This window comes from Neophocaena asiaeorientalis, unplaced genomic scaffold (genome assembly GCF_003031525.2).
Source record: "Neophocaena asiaeorientalis asiaeorientalis breed wild unplaced genomic scaffold, Neophocaena_asiaeorientalis_V1.1 scaffold113, whole genome shotgun sequence".
NCBI lineage: Eukaryota > Metazoa > Chordata > Mammalia > Artiodactyla > Phocoenidae > Neophocaena > Neophocaena asiaeorientalis.
Window position 1 is genome coordinate 1,350,167 of NW_020172316.1, and position 14,340 is coordinate 1,364,506.

The window sequence follows — 14,340 nt, forward strand, 5'->3', positions numbered from 1 at the left end:
TGTGTGGAAACTTTACCCCTTTACAGCTCCCTCCCAGAGGTGTAGGTCCCATCCCTATTCTTTTGTTTCTGTTTTTTCTTCTTTCTTTTGCCCTACCCAGGTACGTGGGGAGTTTCTTGCCTTTTGGGAAGTCTGAGGTCTTCTGCTAGTGTTCAGTAGGTGTTCTGTAGGAGTTGTTCCACAGGTAGATGTATTTCTGATGTATTTGTTGGGGGGAAGGTGATCTTCACGTCTTACTCCTCTGCCATCTTGAAGGTCTTGTGTGATACGATTTTTTGGTTTGTGTTTTGTTTGTTTACCTTGGTTCCAGTTCTTAGGAGAAAAATATCTGAATTGCCCACCTCCAAATTTTGTTCCCCTCTACTTAATTCGAAGTGGCCAAGGTTTGGGAATCCTGTGGTAAAAACAGAGCTAACTGTCATTGGGATAAAGTGTCTGTTCAGAAAAGGGAGTGCATTCTTTAGGAAGACAGTCTCAAACATGTGCCACAATCCTATGGAGAGGGAATACAATGATCATATAGATTTTAAGTATTTTCAGCTACTGTAACATAGTCTAATGTTAAATTAATCAGTTAAGACTCTGCTATTTACTAGAAGTCATGGCCATTTAGATAGTCTATCTCCAGAGCCTGCTGCCCCTGAGTAGTATCAAGTGACCAGACCTTCAAAAGAACAAACCAAATTTATCCTGAATTCCCTTAGCTTATCTGTGTACAGTATATAGTATCTTAACTTCATTTGGAATATGGAAATGGAAAGGTCCTCTGATAATCTAAGTGAATTTGATCCTCCAGACAACCTATGTTTGAACAAAGCATTCTTTGGCAAAGACATTAAGATGTAGCTAGTAAGATATTCTTAAAATACACGTATACATACACACACATTTCCAAATACCTAGTTTACACCATGAAACATACATATGTTTGTTTTTAGTTGCTAATAGGAAATGTTTATTCATGAGTGAAGCCAAAAAGAAATTATAAATGCATTTTAATACCTTGCTGATAAAATAACACTCCATCTTTGCACTCTTGTAAGGAATACAGGAAGATATTAGGAAAAATCAGAGGAACAACTTTCTTAGAGTTACATCGGGAACAGCATTCCAGAATCTTTTTATAAAGCACATGAAAGTTACCATAGAATGAAATCAATACTATTTCCTGATGGATTTAATGTTCAAATCAAGCAATGATATACTTATATGAATGTGTTTTTATGTAAGAAAAGGAATGATATTTCCATCAAAACCTTTTCATTAACTGGTGTGCCTGTGGGTCTACTACCAGGAAAAGAAATGCAAGGGCAGATCATTAAATTTAGTCAGCATTAATCAGTGACATATGTAAGCAGAGGGTAATGTTCTCCCTGCAACAGCCTCCCCAAGCACAGTTTTGTTGGTATGAGAGAATGGAAAAACTGACAACAAAAGAAAATACATGTCATTGGTCCATAAGTAATTAATGTAATCATTTCCCCCTACTTTTTCATACTTATGGTAAATGTTAATAGAAAGTTAGTGTAAGTTCATGGGTAAAAAATGTACCTTTTATTAATACCAAAATGACATTTGGATGATATTTGTGAGTGATGGCTAAAAAGGAAAGTATTTATAAGTTGACAATAACTAAGCATACTGAATTATGTCAAGTAAGCTAAACAATGTATGCAGTTGCATTGATATAAGTAAATCATATGAGAAAAACAGAATCTATATTATTAATGTCACTTCTGATGTCACTATTTTAAACTAATCTTTACATACAGTGTTGAAAAAAATCAATCTTGGATTTTCCATCAATAGGTAAATGAAATAGTTTTAAAATAAACTAAATCATATACATATTTATTTAACCAGTAACCCTAGATTGGTTTTACCGTACCAAAACTTGTTTCTCATATGTTTAAATGGGAAATGCCTTCCATAAAGAACTATGAATAACATCATTTATATCTGGTCAATATTTTTAGTTGATTAACATATTTTGAGATTAATAAATTTGAAATATAGAGGCTCACCACCTGAAGAATGTAATTTTCAAATTACTGTCTGTTACTAAAAGGCAACTGAATGGTATTTCTTTATATTGGTTATTTACTTCTGACTTTACTTTTGGTGCTTTTTAAAAAATGTCTTTCATTGTAAGTCATCAAATTATCACCCCAGATTGACATCTTTAAAAACTGCACAGCAAAGAAAAAATATTATATTTATACAGTCTACACAATTCAAATTATTACAAAAGTTCAGAAATATTAGAGGTTTTTTGATACCTCTTTCTTACCTGCTTGTGGGCATGGTCATATGAATTAATGTGATTGTCAAACTCCTGATGCTTATAGTACTGCTTGTCACAGAGTTCACAGTAAAAATTGGCCTTCAGATCTTCCAGAGCTTTTGCTATGCTGTTCTCCTTCTCAGCATAATCCTGAAAAATAAAATTTCAAGGAAGGAAGCAATTAGTTTTCCTCTGAGTTTCCTTTCTTCTGACAGTTGACAGCTTTAGTATAGTAATTAAAATTAAAAATAATATAACTGAGAAAAATAAAGCAAATAGCAGCAAACCAAATTAGGAGAAATTATCAGTTAAAGAAAATTAAAGATTAACAGAAGAAGTCAAAATAAATGATGAAAGAATAGTAGAAATATGGAGAGGAAAAACAAATCACAGAAAGAAATAGAAGCCCTTGCTTAAACAAGTTCCTGTGCTATGTTAGCACAGAAAAAAATATGAAACTCATATAGCTGTTGATTCAACTGTCGATTTCTGGCAATGATTTAGCTAACATAAAATTTTAAAATCCTGAACAACATCTAAAATATGTCCTTTATGAAGAGGTCCATATTGGTATGCAAATATTCAAGATTGGTTTTTTTGTTTGCTTGTTTGCAACTTATTCATCCCAAGTAGCTTTCATTTGACTAACGTTTTCATCTTGACCCATATCAATTTTGGTTGAACTTTTAAAAATTCTCTAGTCTTTGGAAAATGAGATTCTTTTCTGCAAGTTATTTACCTAAACTGAAAAGACTTAAACTGTATAACAGATGACTTTCACCATGCTGATAGTAAATAAAGATGACTATACAATCAAACTCCTGAAAATATGAAAAATGCAGTGATTATCATTAGCTTTCATTTACAAAGCATAAAATAGCAAAATGTTTGTAGGTCTTAGGTTTTCTTAAATCTAAGTTTACTTGCTATTTCATGCTTCCTTAAATGTTGATGTTGCCAGACGTGAATAAATATTACATGTTGAAACACTGTCCAAGTCTTTCACTGAAGTGCTGATATAAAGAAAACCTAAACTTCGATCCCTACCTTAGAATATATTACGTTTCTAATTTACATATTGTCTCATGCTCAACTTCTTTAAAATTCAAAATAACTACATATTCAGGCCTCTTATGTGTTACCATAAGACACTCACTTGTTCAGGCACAAGGATTTGGAGATGAAACGGCACAGTCTTCCCTATGTCAATGACAATCGTCCTCTCACTAAATATACAGGCTAGAAAGAACTCATAGTTTGAATGTTTAAATTGCTTCTACAAAATTTGAAAGTGGTTTACTAATTGTAATTTAATAAGTGGTTAATACTTTCCTTACTTTATTGTGCTATATATTTGTATACACATCATATCATAATGTACACCATCATTCATATGTATAACTTGTAGTATACTTTGTAGTAATGCATAATGCCTTTGCCATAGTCTGTATATACATGGCCCTCTTTCTCACTTTAAAGACAGTGATTCGTCATTATCTTTGATTAGTTTTATCAACTGCACAGCAAGAGGTGATAAATTGCAAAATCGTTCAAATTGTTCATATATGAGTTGTCAATTTGAAAAATTTAACATTTCTCAGCAGATTTGTGAAATATTCCCCATTATTCTTTTTGACTGCATCCAATATGTTTTTAAAAAGTTAGTTTAAAAAGATGAAAATGAGTCTCATAGATCTAAACTGCTTACTGAATTTTTACAAACTCTTGAAAATAATACTTTGTGGATTATCCAATTTAAATGAAACAATAATTAAGTACTATGATTTCATGGCTAAAGCGTACAAAGCAGAGATAAAATTCTAATCAATGTGAGCTTATTATAATGGCAACAGTCTTTGGTTCAAAGCAGAATTAGCTTTCAAAACAATATTTTAGAATAGTAATTTCTTTGCAAACTAGTTGATTCTCCCCATTACTTATAATTACAGTTAAGCTACTTCCTCTCTCTAAATTTTTGGTTATTTCTTATTTTGGTGTAAGGGGTTTTTTTGGGGTTTATTTTGTCTTCCTAAGATTGATATTTGTCCAGAGAAGCAATAATTGTTTCTTAATTTTTCATTCCACAAAAGTGGGAACATTTTGAGGAAAGCAAACTGAGATTCTTAAGTAAATTGCATTCTTCAAAAGCATTAGCCTTAGCCTAGATTTGAAAGAGAAAAACAAATCTAAAAATAATAGCTGACATTTATTCAGTGCTTGTTTAGGGTCAGTCACCGATTAAGAGTTTGTATGTATTAACTCATTCAATCATGATTAAAATGATAGAGATGTGCATTCTAGACATTTCCTCATTTTACAGGTGAGAGTACTAAATCACAGGAAAGTTCAATATCTAGCTCAAATATATATAATGAATAAATGTGCAGCTCATATTTGAACCCAAATAATCTGATCCATAGCACTCCATTATGTTTAAATTTTTAAGCAGAAAACAAAGTAGAGAGTACAGTATAATAACTCCCACATACCCATCACTCAACTTCAACAATTATCACCTTAGGGTCAACTTTCTTTCATTTTATCCTCTCCTACCTCATATCCTTTCCCCTGCCTCAGATAATTTTTAAAGACATTCCTAAATTCATACAATGCTTTCTGTACATCTTTCAGTATGTATCTCTAAAATAGAAGAACTTTTAAAAAATATCATCATGAAATCAGTATCAGACCTAAACAAACAAACAAAGTCCCACAATCATTCCTTACTATCATCAAATATCCAGTCAGTGTGTTCGAATAACTCTAATTTTCTAATATTTTAAAATAGTTTGTTCAAATAAGGCCCATATGTTACCGTCATCTCATATGATTCTTAGTCTCTTTTGTGCTATAGGCCTTCCCTCTCTTTGTTTTAATCCTCATTGTATTTTAGTTTTCTGAATTTTTTTGATTATACCTCACATCCTGAAAAATGTTCAGAACAAGAAGATGACAATAAACTCTTATAAAGCCTTCACTTTAATGAAATCATTGTTAATATTTTGGCATGTGTTTGCCCTCTTGCTTTATCTCTGTATCTTCCTCTAAGATATTAAAGGAAACATGGCATAGTTGAAGTTAAGGTTGCAAATAATTTCACAGTAAGAATCATTTTTAGGCTAGAAATTTCAACTTTATATAAACTGTAGGAAGAAGTAAGGGCTGTGTTCTAGAAAACATTAGTAGAATAGAAGATCTGGTTATTGAATGTGTCATAAGGAAAAGAGTCATATGTACCGTCATTGATTATACACTTAAAAAAATGTTTGTAAACTGAAGGATCCTGGAAGATGAGGAAAGGGTAGCTGTTGTGTGTGTGAAGGGGGAGAAGGGGCTTAGGAACCAAGGCTTTCAATGCCAAGAAAAACATTTTTTAAGTTTGTATGTAGACAAAATTAGCCCTCGTGAGGCTGACATGCCCAGTGTCCCCTGGCCCCTCTCCTTCTCCACTGTGGATGGTGTCGAAAGAAGCATGGACTGGTATTGTAAAGCACAATGTACGCATATTCAACACAGCCATCCCCCTGCAGAAGGTAAGAAATACATTTGAATAAGATGAAAGAGGAACACAGCTGCTCATATATCCTCCTCAACCTCAAATTTTCCCCCTCTATCAGGCAAACGCATTCTGTTCAATTATGTACACACTTCCGAATGCTCCCCTGAGTATGATGGCAGAGAGTGAAGAAGGGGTGAACTTCTTGTAGCTGGTCAAGTCATCCAAACCCATCACATTTTACATATATCTAAAAGCAGTAAAGTTTGAATCTTTATTTTCAGGAAAGCAGTATGTAATTCCAAAGTTATAAAGTCAAGAATCTTTTAATATGCAACCTTAGCAACTGTGCAGTGCAATGATTTTTGCAGAACAGCAAATTGAAAAGGAAGTTAATGGTTTATCCACAGTCACAGGGCCATTCCATCTACCCTATATTTAAAATGAATAGGGCTTCCCTGGTGGTGCAGTGGTTGAGAGTCCGCCTGCCGATGCAGGGGACACGGGTTCATGCCCCGGTCCGGGAAGATCCCACATGCCGCGGAGCGGCTGGGCCCGTGAGCCATGGCCGCTGAGCCTGTGTCCAGAGCCTGTGCTCCGCAACGGAAGAGGTCACAGCAGTGAGAAGCCCGCGTACTGAAAAAAACAAAAAACAAAAAAACCCAAAAAACAAAATGAATAGTATCGAAGTAGAACTTTGAAGGGAGAAAACTTTCTTTTCCAAAATGATGCATTTCATGTTGGCATCAGCATAACATATCACGTCAAATGATGGTCAGCCTCTCTTAAAAGTCAGCCATAACTCGGTGCCATTGTGTAACCTTCCCTGAGGACTGTGAGCTCCAGGAGGGCAGCAATTCACACCTGCTTTGCTGACTGTGATATGTCCAGAGCTTTTAACAGAGCTCAGCACTGCCAGACACTTGACAAATAATAATAAATAAAGAATATTAGCACTGCCCTTTTTTTGCTTTGCATGTGTATGAAAAACAAATATAACAGAAACCAGCAGCACTAGAGATACACTATTATTAAAGTAGCTGAGCTCATGTTTGGGCTTGTGGTACCCAGTCATTTAGGGGACATCTTTAGAGCTAATACCAAATTACATATAAATGATCATTGCTAAATAGTAGTTGTAATCATATATTACATCCAATATTTCTGCTAGAAATACTCTATTTAAAGTAGCTAAAATTGCAAAGATATAAATAGATTGGGCACTGTTAGTATATAATTATTTTCAATGCTAAAAAATATTTGTATGTAATTAACACTTAAAATACTTTGGAAAATCTCTCTTCTCCTTCTGCCTCTGTCTCTGTCTCTCCTATTGCTCCATCAAGAATAAAAGCATCCTTGTGATTTATATGCAGGATTAATTTCATTATAGTTTCTCTAAAGAGAGAAAGTGAAAAAAAAATCTTTGTTAAAATTTGATTGTAATGAAAAGATTAATCAAGGAAGAGATCACAAAACTGTTCTCTTCTAAGAGGATATAGAGATAGAATACATTTCATCTGGAAATCCATAGTCTACACATTCTATAAAATACTGCACATCTTCTGGGCTGTATCTCTTGTTCCAGTTATTACCGAAGTGACAGGTTCTGAGACATTCTCCAGCAGCCTCATGTGGTACCACTTGACTGCAGTTTGCCCCAAGCTGTGTTGAGGCATCTTTCCCTTACCATCCAGGGACTTCTCTGACTCATGATATGGGAGCTTGTGGATTCCCACTCAGCACTAATAAATGTACCACCCAGGAATGCTGAGGAGTTAATACCATTTAGGTCCACACTCGACCACTGTGGAGGGTAAGAACGCAAGGATAAATTATTTCCCCTTTTGTCTACCAGGCAGACACTTCTGAGACACATTTCTAAGATTCCACAGAGATTCCCAGTGAGAAAGATCACCTGTTACTTGCACTAGTGGCAAACAGTGAGTATATCCTTATATTAGCTTTTCTTATCTGTTCTACTTTTCTGGAACTTCAGTTCTGCTCCCTGGGATCATTCCCCAAATAAATAAACTACTTGTATAGTCGTATTTGTCCTGGACTTGACTTTTAAGATGAACTGGGAGAAGATTACCAGTTTTTCTGGTACTTTCTATGAATGTCTTTCTGACAAGATACATTTTCTAGAATAATTTTAGATGATATCATTTTTCAGTTTGAAGTTCCCTAATAGTACATCATCATTATCAGAATAAATATTTTTACAATGACCTACAAGTCCTACTCTACGTGTTACTCACACTATATCTCTGTCATCATCCTCTATCATTCTTTCTCTCTCTCTCACTTTACTTTAGCCACCTTTATTTCCTTAAAGTTTTTGAAACTTTCTTAATTATACATTCATTTTGACCCTTGGACTTGTTACTTACTTTCCCTGGAATGTTCTTATACCAGATGTTTGCATGAAACACTCATTCACTTCTGGCAGATCTCTACTAAAATGTTCTTTCCTCAAAGATGACTTCCCTTAACATCCTTCTAGAAGACACATTATTCTGTATTCTTTCCCTCTTTTATCTTTCTTTTTAATGTTAAGAAGAGAAAGTTTATTCAGGAAGAAAACAGTTATAGAACACCTTTGGACCCTGGAGTCTGAAAGCTATATTAACAATAAGGGAGAGATAGAGTACAAATGAAGCACGTGGAAAAACTGATGTTATTATTATTATTATTTATTTATTTTTTTTTTTTGCGGGATGTGGGCCTCTCACTTTTGTGGCCTCTCCCATTGTGGAGTACAGGCTCCATACGTGCAGGCTCAGTGGCCATGGCTCACGGGCCCAGCCGCTCCGCAGCATGTGGGATCCTCCTGGACCAGGGCACGAACCCGTGTCCCCTGCATCGGCAGGCGGACTCTCAACAACTGCACCACCAGGGAAGCTCCCTGATGTTATTATTATCTGGTTTAAATCCTTTCCCTATTAGGCAAGAGGGCAACCACTTTCTGGGTGATAAAACTCTATGCTATTGTCTTAAAAAATATATGTCATTCTGTTCTGAAGGGCTAGGCTCTATTACCTCAAAGGCTAAGGAATGGATAACAAGACAATTCTAAGGAATATAAAGACAACTAAGGGTTGAGTCAGAAAGTCACAATTTTATCAAAAGTCACAAGTGCAATGAACAGAATTATAGTTTAAAATGTGTGTTTAAATGTAAGGTTTTTCCAAGGATTCCACAGAAATGCAAACTCATCTATACCACCATCAAAGGTGAAGGCAGAGACTGACTACTAAAAATGCTGTGTATTGAACAGCATATCCCTAGAGACAGCTCTGGTGAGCTAACTCAAGTACAACCTAACAGCAAGGACAATGTATATTTTAATGTCCACGTTTATAAGAATGGGAGCAAATAAAACTGTTTTTCAAAATTGACAACTTCTTTCAGAATTACAATAGTTTCAAGGCAAGAGGGTTCATTCATAAGGTTTTATCTACTTCCATGCTGTGATTATTTAGCTGATAACAACCACTGGATAAACAGTATGATTTCTAACCTTAGAACCTGTTCAGGTAAAAGAAGTAGGGATTCCCAAGTCTCAGTCAAAGTATAATCTTGTCTATCTCACTTGGCTATCCTCCTTCTCATCAAGATAATGTCTCTTTGGAGGCATCTGTTTCTTTTCCATCCATGGATCCTACTGGAAGCCCTGGCCTATGGCTATACTTTTTAGACCCTGTGGTTAATTTAAGCTAGTATTTAGTACAACTTGAGACAATACCAGAAGACTGAGTTAGAATTTTCTATTCATATTTGGAGAAATCTGAGGGACAGCATGTTTTAATAGTTGGCTGAAAGTTAACATCAATCTGCTGTCTCCCTGTTCAGAAAGCAAGGCCGTGGGGGAACTCATTTTGAGGCAGAAAATGTATATCAGGTGTACTGAAGCTGAACGCTAGCTGAGGTGCATAGTACTCTAGTTCAAATATAGATATAGAGATAGATAGATATAATTATAGATATATATATAAAATTCCAACAAGGGACTTCTATATCAGTAGATTCCACAAAGGGTCCCAGTGTAGAATATGAGTGGTAGTAATTTAGAGTACTTTGTTCATTTTAGAAATCTCTTGAATTGACAGGCAACAGCCATTTTCTCTGAGAGTTAGAAGAAAGACATGGAATGGTGTCCTGGTGCATACGTTATGTCTCAGTTGTGAGAGTAATCTAAAGGAAGACAGAGCAGTTTCTCTAGTAAATTGTCCCAGTGATTTTCCTAACTTAGGTTCTCCCAGAAATAGACACCGAGACAAAGAGGTGAGATCAAGGGGTTTATTTGAGATCTCAGGAAACAATAATAGAAGTTGATAAAGATTTCTGGTTTCAGCTCTGACATGTACAGAGCTTGAAAGTCATCACTCTTGTCCTCACAATAAGAATAATCTATGGAAAATGAAAATCAATTATTTTTCTTGGAGCTGTGAAAGAACAGAAGCCACAGGGCAAAATACCACTTCGAAATCTGAAGAGACAGTCACATTCAGAGATAGAGCAACTAGCATCTGCTTACTTGGCTCAGAAGCTGCTGAGCTATGAGCTGCTAGGAACTCTTAAATGTTAACTTTGATGAATTTCCATGGGCTGATTATACAGTGTGTGAGACAGAAACCTGGTGTGAGAAAGAAACTCTTGGTGACTGCAGTCTTATAGGGACCACCAAACAGGCTTTCCTTTCATGAATTCCACCAGGTTTTCATGGTGGTAATTTGAGAAAGCATCCCTTGTGTCCCTGGAAGGTGAATGGGAAGAATAACTGTTGTGAAATAAGCCAAGAACCTTCTCTATAACTGAAGACTACTCCCAAAGGACAGAGTATTTCCACATCTCAATTGAAAGACCTTATTCCATCCAAGGAAGGAATGTACTCTCCCTACAATCTTTCTGTCTCACATAAGTTGTAGGGGCACCATTGTCAACACAGGTCATGGCTTTGAGAAAACAGAGTGAGAATTCTATAGCTGAAAGATGGAGTGGGGGGCCTGGGGTGAGAGAAAAGAAAAAAGCTTTACCACAGGAGAACCACATATGATGGTCACAGCTCTGAGACACAGACATCTTAAAGGATTAATGTCTAATCAAAAGGTTTAGGAATACTCCCTCTCTCTCACACTTCACCAACCCAGCTATAGGGCTCCAGTGTAATAGTGGATTAGCTCTGAAAAGATGGCAGGATACTCTCTCTGAGGAGGTGTATACAGAAGAGTAGAAAATTAAACAGGCACATACAATCAAGGGCAGTGGAGGAACTTCAGGCCTCTTGGGCTTATAACTACAGAAAACAGACACAGTCCAACGCTTAGACAGATTAATAGAAATATTCACAATAAACATCTATTTATCTCAGGACCTATTACTTGATACATGTCTAGCTTTCAATAAAAAATTACAAATCATCTTAAAAGATAAGAAAAAACAGTCTGAAGGGAAAAAACAAGCACTAGAACAAGCCTTGGATCTCAGATACTACCTAAATGTTGGAATTATTGGGGAATTCAAAAGAACTCTGATTAATGCATTAAGGTCTCTAATGGAAAAGTAGACAACATGCAAGAGTAGATGGGTTATGTAAACAAAGAAATGGGAATTCTGCGAAAGAATCAAAGGAAAATGTTAGAAATAAAAAACACTCTAAACCTGCTATATTAAAAAAAAAATACATTCTAACTGAAATGAAGAATACTTTCAGTGGACTCATCAGTAGACGCGGTACAGCTGAGGAAAGTGAACTTGAAGATGTGTCAATATAATCTTACCAAATTGAAATGCAAAGAGGAAGGAAGGAAAGAAGAAACCAGAACAGAAGGACATCCAAGAACTATGGGATAATATCACAAGGTATAACATAAGTGTATTTGAAATACCAGAAGGAGAAGAGAGAGAGAATGGAGCAGAAGAAATATTTGAAGCAAAAATGGGTGAAATTTTTCCTAATTAACAGCAGATGCCAAATTACAGATCTAGGAAGCTCAGAGAACACCAAAAGGATATAAACACCAAAAGGATATAAATAACAATACAACAAACACCTAGACATATCATATTTATACAGCAGAAAGACAAAGAGAAAATCTTCATATTTTGCCTTTATCAGATAAATAAAAACTCATCAAATTCATCATCAACAAATCTTCCCTGTAAGAAACACTGAAGGGAGTACTTCAGGAAAAAAAGTATATAGGAAAAGTGTTATAGTAGGAATAAATTAAGGTAAAATGGATATATCTAAATTTACTTAAAAGTTAACTTTGTTTTTAAAACAATAATACCAAAACTGAATTGGGTAGTTATAGCATATAAATAAGTAAAGTAAATCACAGCAATGTCAGAAAGGACAGGGGAATAGGAATACTCTCTTAAAAGGCACCTATACTACATGTGAAACGGTATAGTGGTATGTAAAGGTGGACTTAGATTAGTAAATATGTATGCTATAAACTCCAGATAGACCACTTAAAAAGTGTTAAAATGAAGTATAATTGATACGCTGGGAGGAGATAAAATTAAATCATATACATTGTTCAATTAAAACCTGAAAAGGCAGAAAAAGACCAGGAGAGAGAGAAACAAAGAACAAATTTAACAAATAGAAAACGATGACAAACATGGTAGTTACTACATCAATTATATCAATAATCACTTTAATTACATCGATTATAAGACAAAAACTGTCACAGTGGATAAAAAAACAGGCTATGTATCGTCTACAAGAAAGCTGCTTTAAATATAAAGACTCAGGATAAAAGTTAAGGAGCGGAAGTCAGTAAAGATTGTGTTATGAAGGAGGTTGCTACAGAGGGAAATGAAGCTTGTTCATGTTGGAAACTCTGGACCCTAGTGGAGAACACAAACCTCAGAGTTTTGTATTCATGGAGTCAGGGAGCTATGCTATTTATCTAACAAATCCCTTTGAGTACTGGTCCATGGCAGTTTCCAGAGGGCATTTACACCCAGCACTATATATATATATAACACTATACATATATTACAAACATATGTATGCATATACATACATTTATATATATATTCACTACTTGTAATTACATTATGTATCTGTTGTAATTTCTCACCATTATACATTCTGTGAAGGCAGGATCTTTATATTCTTTGTTCATTGCCATATCCCCAATGCCTAAAAGAATGCCTAGGATAAACAGGTGTTTAAAAAACATTTCTTTAATAAATGAATGAATAAACTGTATTTTTGGAGGTTGTACATATCATTTATTGTTTATAGTCTTGAACCATGTTAGTGGTGTGCACTATTTGACTGGATAGAAAAAAAACATGTTTGAAATACCCAAAACACACATATTAGTTTTCTACTATGATTAATACTCATAATCCTTGCTATCTAATCACCTGTGCAAAATTCAGTGCATTCTATACAATAATTTTCTGAAGGATGATTTGTAACACTAATATAAATCAACACCGTCAATTCTATATGAAGTTATGGCTCATTCTTTGGTCTTTTGCAATAGAGAGAAGAAATGATGCACCCAGAGGTAAAAATATCTGCCCTTCATGATGAGCAAAAACTAGTTTCAGGTAGTGTAAAACGTAAGTCCCTTCATTCAACAATTATTTATGGAGTGCCTATAGGTATTATGTACATCCTAGAGACACAATATGTGTAAAAGAAATCTGTTTTCTATTAACACCATTATGATGAAGATGCAAAAGAAGGACAGCTTTTGTTTATTATGATATATATAAGTTTTATAATAATTTAGACTTCTAAAGAAGGTTATTGTGGGTGCACAGTGGTAGGTCAATTCTCCCATTGAGGGCATAAGTAGAGTCTTTCAAATAATGCCTAATTCATTGAAAACTGAATAGGTGTCAGTGGATGAAAGAAGGATGCAGTGTATTATATATTCCAGAAAAATAATTATATATAGAGCCATGAAATATGAGAATTTTGAAAAATTGCAAGCCACTTTGTGTGGCTGGAGAATTTGGTGCATGGTGCGCAACAGGAACTATAATTGGTGGCAACAATAGAAGAGTGAGGCAGAGGTCAGATCATGAAGACATCTTACTTCTATGTATGCTAATAAATCTGAATGTTTATAAAAGCTGATGGGAAGTTAGTAAAGATTTTTAAGCAAGGAAATAAGCTGATCAGATTTGCATTTAGGAAACAAAGTAGAGAATGAAAGAAGTATGAAGTTAAGACTGGACGTCAGGATAGTATTTTCCAGATGGGAAAAGGTAAAATCCTTAACGAAAAGAGCAGCAACCAGGGCAGAGATGATGCGAAGGCACTGAAAGATGTGAGACAGCACCACAAGAGATTTTGACTGATGATATGAAGGATACAGAAGAGAATGGTTCCAGCTGGGTGATGGAGATGGAAGCCAAGCTCTTCCACAACAATGAGTGACTGGAAGGTAAGAAGTAGATATTCTGAGTATCTTTCTTTAAAAGGGAAAGAGAGGGCTTCCCTGGTGGCACAGTGGTTGAGAGTCCGCCTGCCGATGCAGGGGACACGGGTTCGTGCCCCGGTCCGGGAGGATCCCGCATGCCG

The 14,340-nt window shown here is 35.3% G+C and overlaps 1 protein-coding gene across 1 annotated transcript in view; it reads right to left on the reverse strand.

Moving 5' to 3' along the window:
* The window catches only part of ZNF804A (zinc finger protein 804A), a 313,484-nt gene that overhangs the window by 63,322 nt on the left and 235,822 nt on the right, over window positions 1-14,340 (reverse strand). The window contains exon 2 of the mRNA XM_024766922.1: window positions 2,291-2,434. Within this exon, the coding sequence (XP_024622690.1) occupies window positions 2,291-2,434 (144 nt within the window). The remainder of the gene's footprint in view (window positions 1-2,290; window positions 2,435-14,340) is intronic.